Here is a 13,296-nt window from a genome sequence, read left to right as displayed (position 1 = left end):
AGTCTTGCTCTGTTGCCCAGGCTGGAGTCCAGTGGCGTGATCCCAGCTCACTGCAACCTCCGCCTCCCGGGTTCAAGTGATTCTTCTGCCTCAGCCTCCTGAGTAGCTGGGATTACAAGTGTGCACCATCAAGCCTGGCTAATTTTTTAATAGAGATGGAATCTTACCATGTTGGTCAAGCTGGTCTCAAACTCTTGACCTTGTGACCCACCCTCCCTGGCCTTCCAAAGTGCTGGAATTACAGGCGTGAGCCCCGCGCCCAGCCTCATCCAAGATTTTAAGAAAGCAAGTCATCTAATCTGGCTGGGGGGAGGTGGGCATGGAGGAGGGCTGTGGCTTAGCTCACTTGGAACCCTAGGGCTAGAGTTTCAGCAGTTGGGGGTTTCTGTCTTGGGCCTGCTGACCAACGACTTGGCAGTTTCACATAGAGCAGGGCTGTGATTTCCTGGACGAAGTACCTCTGGGAAGGCTCGGAAACCCCCTGCCTGGCTGGGGAAGGTCCCTGTGCTGAATCACAGGTGTACCACTAGGGAGTCACTGAATTATTTTAGTAATTTTTAGAAAACATGGAAAACCCAGCCTAGCTTTTTGTGGGTGGTTCTACCCACGTGGGCCTCTGCACTCTGATTCCAGGCGCTTGTTCTGTATCCTGACCTTTTTATTGAGCAGTTTTGGTTGAGTTCAGTCATTTTCTGGCTGGACAAGGCCGGGCAGAGGTTGTCAGCATGGACTCTCAGCAGGGAGATGGGCACTTCACTGCACAGGGTTGGCTGCAGGGCATGCTGGGAAAAGAGTGGGAGGACACAGGCAGGGAGGGGGCACAAGAGCAGAGAGAGGGGTCACGGGTGAAGGATCACTCTTAAGATGATCCAGGCTAAACCAGTGTGGGGCACCTCTTTCTTGTCTGTCTGCAGGTCAGCTCTGAGATTCAGCAGAGTTGCCTCAAAAATGTCAGCAGTGGCCGGGCGCAGTGGCTCACGCCTGTAATCCTAGCACTTTGGGAGGCCAAGGCAGGTGGATTACCTGAGGTCAGGAGTTCAAGACCCGCCTGGCCAACATGGTGAAATCCCATCTCTACTAAAAATACAAAAATTAGCCAGGTGTGGTGGCATGTGCCTGTAGTCCCAGCTACTCAGGAAGCTGACTGAGGAGAATCGCTTGAATCTGGGAGGCGGAGGTGGCAGTGAGCTGAGATTGTGCCACTGTACTCCAGCCTGGGCAACAGAGCAAGAATAGAAAGGCCCTCATGGGCTCTGATGATGATTTGGGGAAAGACCTCAAAAAAAAAAAAAAAAAGTCAGCAGTAACTGCACTCTGTATCTGGGATTCTCTGACTGTTAGCACACAAGGTAAGGAGAAGCAGGTGGGTGGGACATAGAAATTGGGTCACTGACCTGGTAGCTAAGTGCAATAAGAGTAAAGTCCTATATGGTACTTCCTACATGCCAGACACTGTTCTAAGCACTTTACAGAAATGCATCCATTTCGCAGATGAGAAAACTGAGGCACAGAATATTTTGTCCAAGGTCACACAACTAATATCAGAGCTGCTAGGATGCAAGTCCAGGCAGTCTGGCTCCAAGCCCAAACTAGGTGGAAAAGGCTCTGAACCTACCTGGAGCTCTGGCCCCTTCCCAGGGTCTTGGACACAAATGCAGTGCCTCCCCTCCCCAGACCAGGAAGAGAACAGAGGCAGGAGCTGCACACTCACCCTTTTTGGTAGCCTCAAAGCTGTCATGGAAGTGAATCCTCTGTATGTCATAGGTCAAGGTTGTGTTGGGCAGCAGAGTCCTGTTCCTGTTGATGATGTTGGCAGAAAATCGAAAGGCATGCTCCTCGGCATTCATGACCTGGGCGTTGGGGCCGTCCGCATACTCGAAGATTCCTCCTGTGAAAGATGGGTAAAATAGTGTGTGATTGGGAGGAGGGATGGGGCTCTAGCAAGTATGCTTGGCTCAGAAGTTTTTATAGACAAGCTGCCCGCTCCCTGAAATGTTCAATAATATCCTAGGTAATTGCCATACCTAGAAAGTGTGCAGGAGCACAAGAAATATGAAAATCCTCCTCGTTCATTTCACTCAACCAGCAAATTCCTGATAACAGAGCCCGACAAGGCCAAAACAAGATTACCAACTTATTAATATTGCCGTGAAAATTCTCACTAGAATTCTGGCAAGCAGAATCTACCAGAATATTATCAAGATAATATACCATGACCACGCAGAATTTTATTCTATGAATCTAAGACTGGTTCAATATAAAGAAATCTGTGAACATCATTCCATCACATCAATAGTTCAAACAAGAAAAAAATATATAATCAACTCACAAAATGCAAGAAAGCATTTGATAAAATCCAATATCTATTGCTGTTAAGAATGCTTAATAAAATAGCTCCAGAGAGATACTTCCTTGAAGCATCTTTTGCCTTAATCAGCCTTTAATATCATACTAATGGTGAAAAACTAGAGGCATTCTCATTAAAGAAAAACAAGAGGCATGAGGGAGGATTCACACCATGCTATTAACCAGCGAAATAAGAAAGAAAAATAATTTAGAAGCACAACATTTGGAAAGAAATAAATTCTTATTTGCAAGTGATATAAAAAGCCTTAAAATAATCCCTAAACATGAAAACAAGTAAGAGCTAGTAGGCAAGTTAAATGACCAGTTAGTACAAATTGATAGTGTTTCTTCATATCAGTGACAATCAGTAAAAAAACTTAATAGCAAATGATTTCCTTTTACAATATCAGCAAAAATATTAAATAAGTAATAATAAACCAAATAAGAAGTGTGCAATTCCAGTTTTATTTATTTATTTATTTTTTTGAGACGGAGTTTCCCTCTTGCTGCCCAGGGTAGAGTGCAATGGCGCGATCTCGGCTCACCACAGCCTCTGCTTCATGGGTTCAAGCGATTCTCCAGCCTCAGTCTCCCAAGTAGCTGGGACTACAGGCACTCGCCACTATGACAGGCAAAGTTTTGTATTTTTAGTAGAGATGGGGTTTCACCATGTTGGCCAGGCTAGTCTCGAACTCCTGACCTCAAGTGATCCACCTGCCTTGGCCTCCCAAAGTGCTGGGATTACAGGTGTGAGCCACTGCACCTGGCTGCAATTCCAGTTTTGAAACATGACAAAAGCAGACCAGGAGCAGTGGCTCATGCCTGTAATCCCAACACTTCCGGAGGCCAAGGCAGGAAGATCACGATTGAAGCCAGTTCAAGACCAGCTTGGGCAACATAGTGACATATTGTCTTTACAAAAATAAAAACAAACAAACAAAAAACACCTTTAGTGGGAGATATAAACATAGCCTTAAATGAAGATGCATGGTGTTTTTCTGAATAGTAAAGTTCAAGTGTAGAGGTATCAATTTTTCCAAATTAATTTTTCAGTTTAATTCAATTCCAATCAGAATCATGAAAGGATTTTTCTTTTCCTGATAAAATGACTTTAAAATGTATCTGGAAGACTAAACATGAGCTAATGACCAAAACATGTTTTAAAGAGAATGATGAGAGGTGACTCATACTGCCAGATTTTAAAATATATAATTAAGCCAAATAATTAAAATCATGTTGTAATAGCATGTGAAAACACAGACAGATCAAAGAAACAGGATGAAAAGCTCCCATAAAGAGACTCAAGTAAAGATAAGCATCCAAAACATGAGAAAGATGGCTATTTCCAATCAGTAAGTAAATGAATTATTCATTAACTGTGCTATGACAATTATTCAATTATTTGGAAGAAATTGAAGTTAGAATTCAATCTTAATCTATACATAAAATTTTTTTTTATCTGGAAAAAAATTCCAGATAAATTAAAGGTTAATGGAAAATGGATCAGGGGAGGAGCAGAGAAAATACTATAAAAGCACCAAAAAAGAAAATATAGGTGAATATTATACAATATTGGGTAGAGGAGGCCTTTGTAAGCCTTTCAAAAAAGTCAGAAACCATAGAAGAAAGATTGATAACTCCACAAAAATAACATAAAACGTCTTCCCACCGAAAGTACCATGAACAAAATTAAATTACAAACACATATAAATAAATATTTGTAACATATATGGGAGCATAAAGATGGATGCTCTTATTTTATAAAAAACACTTGAATTCAACAAAAAGGACAAACACTTCCATAGAAAAATGTGCAAAGGACAAGTATGAACATTTAACAAAAGAAAAGAAAATAATACAAATGAGCTATTAATGTATGGAGTAGCGTGCAACTTCCCTAACAATTAAATAAACTCAATGAGATACCAACAATGAGATACCATGTTTTGCTCATCCCGTTGGTAAAGATACAGCATAAACCATGGCTCCAGCTTTGGTGTGGAATAGTTGTTTAGAAATAAACAACTGCTTAACTGCGGGTGGAGGGAAATATATACCCAGCCTGTCTTGATGGACGTTAGAAATTTACCAAAAGCCCTAAAAAGGTCCACGCCTTTGACTCAGTACTTTGATTTCCAGAAATTGACTCCAACAGCAACAATGGGCCCATGGATCACGTATGGGGAAGGAGATCTAGGAATGCCCCACCAGAGAAATAGTAAACTATTGTATATGTATTTACATATAATCACAAACATTTAATGACACGGGAAACACCCATGATATATTTTTAAGTGAACAATGAAGGTTTCTGGCAGAGGTGCTGTACAATTCCCTTTAGAAGAAGAAGAGGAGGAACTTTGTAATAATTGATTTGATTGAGGTATTTTTACGTTCTACAAGATTCACTACTTTAAAGTGTACAATGATTTTTACTAAATTTACTGAGTTCAATGACCATAAGCACAATCCTGTTTTAGAACCTTCTCACCACCCCATAAGATTCCCCATGCCCATTTACAGTGAATTATAGTTTTCACTCCCGCTCCCAGGCAACCACTAATTTACTTTCTGTCACTAGAGATTGTCTTTTCTGAACATTTCATACAAATGGAAGGAATCATGTAATAGGTGGTCTTTTGCATCTGGTTTTTTGCATTTAGTGTGCTTTTGCGGTTCATACACATTAGTATCATGTATCAGTACTTTATTCCTCTTTATTGCTAAATAATATTTTGTATAGACCTACCACATTTTATTTATCCATCAACCGGTTGATGGGTATTTGGATTGTTTTCATTGCTTTGAAAATTCTTAAATTTTCAAAGTCATGTAAGAAGCTTGAAAGTCTGTCCTAACAACCAGTGAAAGCTGAACAAACTGAAAAATCAACAGCTCTTCTTAGATCTGTAAGAGAAGTCAGGTCACAGGGCAAACCACTGCCCTCAGAATTGGAGAGATAGGTAAATAGAGAGAATTACAACTTATTGGAGCAGAAACCTCCATGGGAATCCGTGTGCAGGTAGGAAAACTGAAAGTGTAATTGACAAGTTGCTGGAGGCTCAGTATGGGTAAGTCTGAGACAAAAACCTCAGGGGAGGCCTTCGCTGGGTCCCCACGCTTTTGTGAGTTTTACTCTTGGGGTTCTACCAGGTTCTTAAGTGAATATTGGAGAAAAATCCCCATGTGCTTCTGGCAGTGGAAGTGGGGAAGGGGAAAAGGAATCATTTTGAAATATGCCAGAGCATCCTGTTCTTTTTAACAAGGTTTATCCTCAGGGGGAACTAGTTAGCCAGAGCCTAAGCTGCTGGGGTGTAATAAGACAAATTGACCTGGTCGAAGGGAAATACCCAACTGCAGCCCACCCTAGCCATCCTATCCCATTTACACATGTGTGTTGCGGGGGAGAAGCACTTGTGAAGTTCACAGCCCAGGGGCACAAACTCACTGAAAGACTAAAAGGTAATCATAGCACTATAGAATGCTTTCCCCTGTCCCCACACCTTACCACTACATCACTAAAGGCCTTATTTTCAGCAGTTCCTTTTACCCTTTCACCAGTACATCATGTCCAGCTATCAAGAAAAAATTACAGGGCATACTTAAAGGCATAAAAACCATAGTTTGAAGAGACAGAGCAAGCATTAGAACCAGATTCAGATATAGCGGGGAATTTAGAATTATCAGACCAGAAATTCAAAACAACTATGATTAATATGCTAACGGCTCTAATGGATAAAAAGGACAGCATGCAAGAACAGATAGGCAAAGAGATGGGGATTCTAAGAAAAAAAAAAAAAGAAATATTACAGATAAATAAACAAAACACAACACTGTAACAGAAGTGAAGACTGCCTGTGATGGGCTTATAAATGGATTGAACGCAGCTGAGAAGAGAGTGTCTGAGCTTGAGGGTATCTCAATAGAAACCTCCAAAACTGAAAAGCAACAGAAGAAAGACTGGGAGAAGAAAACAGAATATCCAAAAACTGTGGCGGTCAAGATGTCTAATGGAAATGCAAGAAGGAGAAGGAAGAGAGAAATGATCAGGAGAAATATGTCTTTCCTTAAATTAATGTCAGACACCAAACCACGGATCTAGGACTCTTAGAGAACACCAAGCACCAAACAGGAAATATGCCCCCAAAATGACACTGAGGCACATCATTTCCAAACAAGAGAAAATCAAAGATCAAGAAAAAAATCCCGACAGAAGCCAGAGGAAAAATACATCTTATCTACAGAGAAAAAGATAAGAATTATATCTGACTTCTTTTCAAAGACCATGCAAGCAAGAAGAGGGTGAAGTGAAATATACAAAGTATTGAGAGAAAATAAACACCAATCTATAATTCTGTATCCTGAGAAATTATCCTTCAAAAGTGGAGAGAAATAAAGACTTTCTCTGACAAACAAAAATCAATGAAATTTGTTGCCAGTAGATCTGCCGTACAAAAGATGTTCTTTAGAGAGAAGGAAAATAATATAGGTCAGAAACGTCAATCTACATACAAGAAGAACACTGAAGAAGGAATAAGTGAAGGTAAAATTTAAAAAAATGTATTTTTCTTATTCTTTATTTAACAGAAAATAGTCTGTTCAAAATAATAGTAGCAACAATGTATTCAATATATTCACTTATGTATGCTTATATATGAGCAAAATGAATGACAGCAATGATATAAGGATGGAAGGGAGGAATTAGGATTATTTTGTTGTTATAAAATACACTATGTAAAGCAGTATATAACATTATTTGAGAGTGGACTTGGATTAGTTGCATATATATATTGCAAACTCTAGGGCAGCTACTAAAAAAGTACAATTGATATGCTAAGTGAGGAGAGGAAATGAAATGATAACATGCTCCATTAAAATCACAAAAGGCAGAAAAGGGCTGGAAGACAAAAATAGGAACAAAGAACAAGGGCAATAAATAGAAGACAGTGACAAATAAGGTAGATATTAATCCAGTTATATCAATTCTCATTTTAAACATCAAAGGTCTAAATGCATCAATTAAAAGACAGAGATTGTCAAAGTGGATCAAAAAACAAGATCCAACTATATGTTGTCTACAATAAACCTACTTTAACTATAAAGACACACATAAAATAAAAGTAAATGAACAGATGAATAATTTATTGCTTGAATGCAAGGATGGTTCAAAACATAACAACAGATCAACATAATACATCACATTGACAGGATAAAGGAAAAAAATGTGATCATCTCAATGAATGCAGAAGCAGCACTTGACAACATTCAACAATTTCTCATGATAAAAGACACCCAACAACTAGGAACAGAAGGAAACTATCTCCACATAATAAAAGCCATTTATGAATAACCCATAGCAAATATCATACTCAATGGTAAGAGACTGAAAGCTTTTCGTCTAAGATCCGTAACAAGGCGAGGATGTCCGCTTTCACCAATTCTATTAAACACTGTGCTGCAAGCTCTATCCAGAGCAGTAAGGCAAGAAAAAGAAAAATAAGGCATCCAAGTTGGAAAGGAAGAAGTAAAATTATCTGTCTGCAGGTGATATGGTCTTATATGTAGAAAACCCAAAGTATTTCACAAAAAAACCTGCTAGAGCTAATAAAGGAATTTGGCAAAGTACCAGAATACAAAGTCAATATACAAAATCAGTTGCATTTCTATACTTAACAATAAACAATCTGAAAAAGAAATCACAAAAATGATTCCATTTATAATAATATCAAAAAGGACAAATCACTTCGGAATTAACCAAGGAGATGAAAGACTTGTACCTGTACAATGAAAACAATATGGGCAAAAGATTTAAATAGTTCTCAAAAGAAGACATGCAAATGGCAAGCAGGCATTTGAAAAGGTGCTCAAATCATTGATCATTAGAAAAATGCAAACCCAAACTACAATGAGCTATGATCTCACCCCAGTTAAAATGGCTTATATCCAAAAGACAGGCAATAATAAATGCTGCGGAGGATGTGGAGAAGAGTGAACCCTCATACTGTGTTGGTGGGAATGGACATTAGTACCATCACTGTGAAAAATGGTTTGGAGCTTCCTAAAAAAAACTAAAAATAGAGTAATCTCACTGCTGCTGGGCATATACTCAGAAGAAAGGAAATCAGTATTTTGAAGAGACATCTGCACTCCCATGTTTGTTGCAGCACTGTTCACAATAACCAAAATTTGGGAGCAACCTAAGTATCCATCAACAGATGAATGGATAAAGAAAATATGGTGCTTACACACAATGGAGTACTAGTCAGCCATAAAAAAGAATGAGAGCCTGTCATTTTCAACAACATGGATGGAACTGGAGGTCATTATGCTAAGTGAAAGAAGCCAGGCACAGAAAGACAAACATCACATGCTCTCATTTGTTGGATCTAAAACCCAAAACAATTGAAATCATGGAGGTAAAGAGGATGGTGACCAGAGCCTGGAAAAGGTAGTGGTAGGGTGGCGGGGGAGGGGGGAGGTGTGGGGTGCTTAGCAGGTACAAAAAAGACAATTAGAAAGAATTAATAAGACCTAGTATTTGATAACACAATAAGATGACTATAGTCATTAATAATTTAATTGTACACTTAAAAATAACTAAAAGAGTATAATTTGATTGTTTGTCACACAAAAGATAAATGTTCGAGGAAATGGCTACCTCATTTCCCATGATGTGATTATTACATATTGCATGCCTGTATGCCTTACAAGAAATATTAAAATATGTTCTTTAGAGAGAAGGATAATAATATAAGAAAATATCTTACATACCTCATAAATAAATACACCTATTATGTACCCATAAAAATTAAAATGTAAAGTTTAAAAAAACCCTTCAAAACATTGTTGAAGGAAATTAAATAAGACATAAATAAATGTAAACACATCCCATGTTCATGGACTGGAAGACTTAATATTGTTAAGGCGTTAATACTACCCAAATAATCTATAGATTCAATGAAATCCTTATTACATTTCAATGTCAATGAAAATCCCAATGACATTTTTTACAGAAATAGAAAAACCAATCCTAAAATTCATATGGAATTGCAAAAGACCCCAAATAGTCAAAAACAACCTTGAAAAAGAAGAACAAAGCTGAAAGACATCTCCTGATTTCAAAACTTACTACAAAGCTGCAGTAATCAAAACAGTGTGATACTGGCATAAGGACAAACATATAGAGTCCAGAAATAAAACCTCACATGTATGGTCAAATGATTTTTGACAAAGGTGCTAAGACCACTGAATGGGGAAAGGGTAGTCTTCAACAAATAATGCTGGAATAACTGAATTACTTAGCACCATATACAAAAACTAACTCAAAATGGATCAGACTTAAATGTAAGACCTCAAACTATAAAACTCTTAGAAGAAAACATAGAACAAAGGCTTCATGACATTGGATTTGGCAATAATCTCTTGGATATGACACCAAAGGCACAGACAAGAAAAGCAAGACAAATAGAGCTTAATAAAAAAATTTCCAAATAATTGTGTATCAAAAGACACTATTAACAGAGTAAAATGTAACCTACAGAACGGAGGAAGATATCTGCAAATCATGTACCTAATAAGGAATTAACATCCAGAACATATAGAGAACTTTTAAAACTCAAAAACAAACAAAAAATAAACCATTTCCAAAAATATAAAAAGGACTTGACATTTCTCTAAAGAAAATATACAAATGGGTAATAAACACATAAAAAGATACTCAACATCACTAATCATTAGAAAAATTCAAATCAAAACTACAATGAGATACTACCTCACACTCAGTAGGATAGCTACTATATAAGAAATGAAAGTAAGTGTTGGTGAGGATGTGGAGAAACTGGGACCTTTGTGCACTGTTGATGGAAGTGTAAATTGTATAGCCACTATGGTAAATAGTATAGCAGTTTCTCAAAAGGTTAAAAATACAATTACTATATAGCTAGCAATTCTTCTGGATATACCCAAAGAAATTCAAAGTAAAGACTCAAATAGATATTTGTACACCTATGTTCATAGCAGCATTACTCACAATAGCTAAAACGTGGAAGCAACACAAGTGTCCATTGATAGATGGAAGAATAAGCAAAATGTGGTATATACACACAATTAAATATTATTCGGTCTTAAAAAAGAAGGAAATTTGGACATATGCTACGACATGAATAAACACTGAGAACATTATGCTAAGTGAAATAAGCCAGTCACAAAAAGACAAACACTGTGTGATTCCACTTATGTGAGGTACTTAGAGTAGCCAAAATCAGAGAATCAAAAAATAGAATGGTGGTTTTCAGGGCCTAGAAGAAGGGGGAAAAGTGGAGCTATTCTTTATAGATATAGAGTTAAAGAGTTTCAGTTTTACAAGGTGAAAAGAGTCATGGAGATGGATGGTGCTGATGGCTGCACAACATTGTGAATGCATTTAGTACCAACTGTACACTTAAAAATGATTAAGATGATAAATTTTGTGTTATTTGTATTTTATCACAATAAAAAAGTAAAGGAATGAAGACACACCATGCTAATATCAGTCAAAAGAAAGTGAAAGTACTTTGGGAGGCGGAGGCGGGTGGATCATGAGGTCAAGAGATCGAGACCATCCTGGTCGGCATGGTGAAACCCCGTCTCTACTAAAAATACAAAAAACATTAGCTGGGCATGGTGGCACGTGCCTGTAATCCCAGCTACTCAGGAGGCTGAGGCAGGAGAATTGCCTGAACCCAGGAGGTGGAGGTTGCGGTGAGCCGAGATCGTGCCATTGCACTCCAGCCTGGGTAGCAAGAGTGAAACTCCGACTCAAAAAAAAAAAAAAAAAAAAAAAAAAAAAAAAAAAAAAAAAAAAAAAAAAAAAAAAAAAAAAAAAAAGAAAGTGAAAGTAGTTGTATTCAGAGAAGACTTCGAGTCAAGGAACATTATCAGAGATAAAGAGAAGCATTACATAATGATAAAGCGGTCAATTATCCAAGAAGACGTAACAATCCTTAATGGATATGTGCTTAATAAGAGAGCATCAGAATACATGAGGCAAGGGGAAATGGATGAATCGACTATTATACTTGGAGACTTCAACACCTTTTTATCAGAAATGGACTGATCAAGTTGACAGAAATCAGTAAGGTTATACTTAAACTCAACAACAGCCTCAATGAACCAGATATAATGCACGTTTATAGACTACTTCAGTCAACAACAGCAGAATACACATTCTTCCTAAGCTCATATGGAACATTCGGCAATATAGACCATGTTCTGTTCATAAAGCACAGCTTAACAATTTTAAAAGAATAGAAATTATATAATGTCTACTTTCAGATCACCATGGAGTTAAACTAGAAACCAATAACAGAATGAGATCAGGGAAATCTCCAAATACTTGAAGATCAGACAATGCTCCTCTTCCCCTTCCCCTTATTCCTCTTCTTCCTTCTTTGTCCTTCTTCTTCCTCCCTCTCCTCCTCCTCCTCCCTTTTGTCTTGCTATGTGGACTTAAACTCCTCTGCTCAAGTGATCCTCCCACCTCAACTTCCAGAGTAGCTGGGACTACAGCCACATATCATTGTGCCCAGCTTAAACAATGTACTTTCAAATAATACATTGGTCACAAAAGAAATTTAAAAATATTTTGAACTAAATAAAAATGAAAACATAAATTATCAAAATTTGTGGGATGCAATGAAAGCACTGCATAGAAAGAAATTTATAGCACTGAATGCATACAATAGAAAAGAAGAAAGGTCTAAAATCAATAATCCAAGCTCCTACCTTAGGAAACTAGAAAAAGAAGAATAAATTAAATCCAAAGTAAGCAGAGAAAAAAAAATAATAAAAATTAGAGCTGAAATCAATGAAATTGAAAACAAGAAATCAATAGAAAAATATCAATGAAACCAAAAGCTGGTAATGTGAGAGACAAAATTGATAGGCTTCTAATCTGGCCAACTAAGAATAAAAAAGAGAGAAGACAAATTGTTAGTACCAGAAGTGAAAGAGAGGACATCACTACAGATCTCACAGACATTAAAAAGATAATCAAGGAATATCAATAACTCTATGTCCACTAATTTGATAACCTAGATGAAATGAACCAATTTCTTAAAAAACACAATTTGTCAAAATTCATGCAAGAAGAAAAAGACAATTTGAATAGGACTATCTCTATTTAAGAAGTTAAGTCAATAATAACCTTACAAAGCCAAAAGCACCAGGCCCTGATGGGTTCACTGGTAAATTCTACTAAACAATTAAGAAAGAAATAATACAAATTCTCTACAATCTATTTCAGAAGATAGAAGCAGAGGACTATTCTTAACTCATTTTACAAGGCCAGCATTACTCTAATACCAAAACCAGACAAAGACATCACAAGAAATAAAACTACAGATCAATATCTCTCATTAATACAGATACAAAAATCCTCAACAAAATGTTAGCAAATCGAATCCAAAAATGTATGAAAAGAACTACACAACACAATTAAGTGGGTTTTACCCCAAGTATGCAAAGCTGTTTTAAGATGAAAAAATCAATTAATGGAGTCTATTACATCAATATCAACAGGCCAAAGAAGAAAAATCACATGATGCATTTGACAAAATCCAACATCCCATTAATGATAAAAACTCTCAGTAAACTAAGAATAAAGGGGAATGTCCTCTTCATAAAGAATATTAATAGCAGAATACACATTCTTCTCAAGCACATCTACAAAAACCCTACAGTTGACATCACACATAATAGTGAGAAACTTGAAGCATTCTCACTAAAATCAGGTGCAAGGGAAGGATGTCTCCTCTCCCACTGCTTTTCAATAGCACGCTGGAAGTCTTGGCAAACGCAGTAAGACAAGAAAATGAATTAAAAGAAATTCAGACTGGGGAGGAAGAAATAAAACTGTCTTTGCTTACAGATGACATGATTACCTATGTAGAAAATCCACACGAATCAGGAACA

At 37.3% G+C, this 13,296-nt stretch overlaps 1 protein-coding gene across 1 annotated transcript in view; it reads right to left on the bottom strand.

The window, feature by feature from the left end:
• Nucleotides 1-13,296, bottom strand: part of GRIK3 (glutamate ionotropic receptor kainate type subunit 3) — a 230,794-nt gene that overhangs the window by 90,181 nt on the left and 127,317 nt on the right. Inside the window, exon 2 of the mRNA XM_017509765.2 lies at nt 1,712-1,888. Coding sequence (XP_017365254.1) covers nt 1,712-1,888 — 177 coding nt within the window. The remainder of the gene's footprint in view (nt 1-1,711; nt 1,889-13,296) is intronic.

This window comes from Cebus imitator, unplaced genomic scaffold (genome assembly GCF_001604975.1).
Source record: "Cebus imitator isolate Cc_AM_T3 unplaced genomic scaffold, Cebus_imitator-1.0 Scaffold420, whole genome shotgun sequence".
NCBI lineage: Eukaryota > Metazoa > Chordata > Mammalia > Primates > Cebidae > Cebus > Cebus imitator.
Note: the sequence above shows the minus strand (reverse complement) of the source record. Positions and strands in the feature narration are given on the sequence as shown.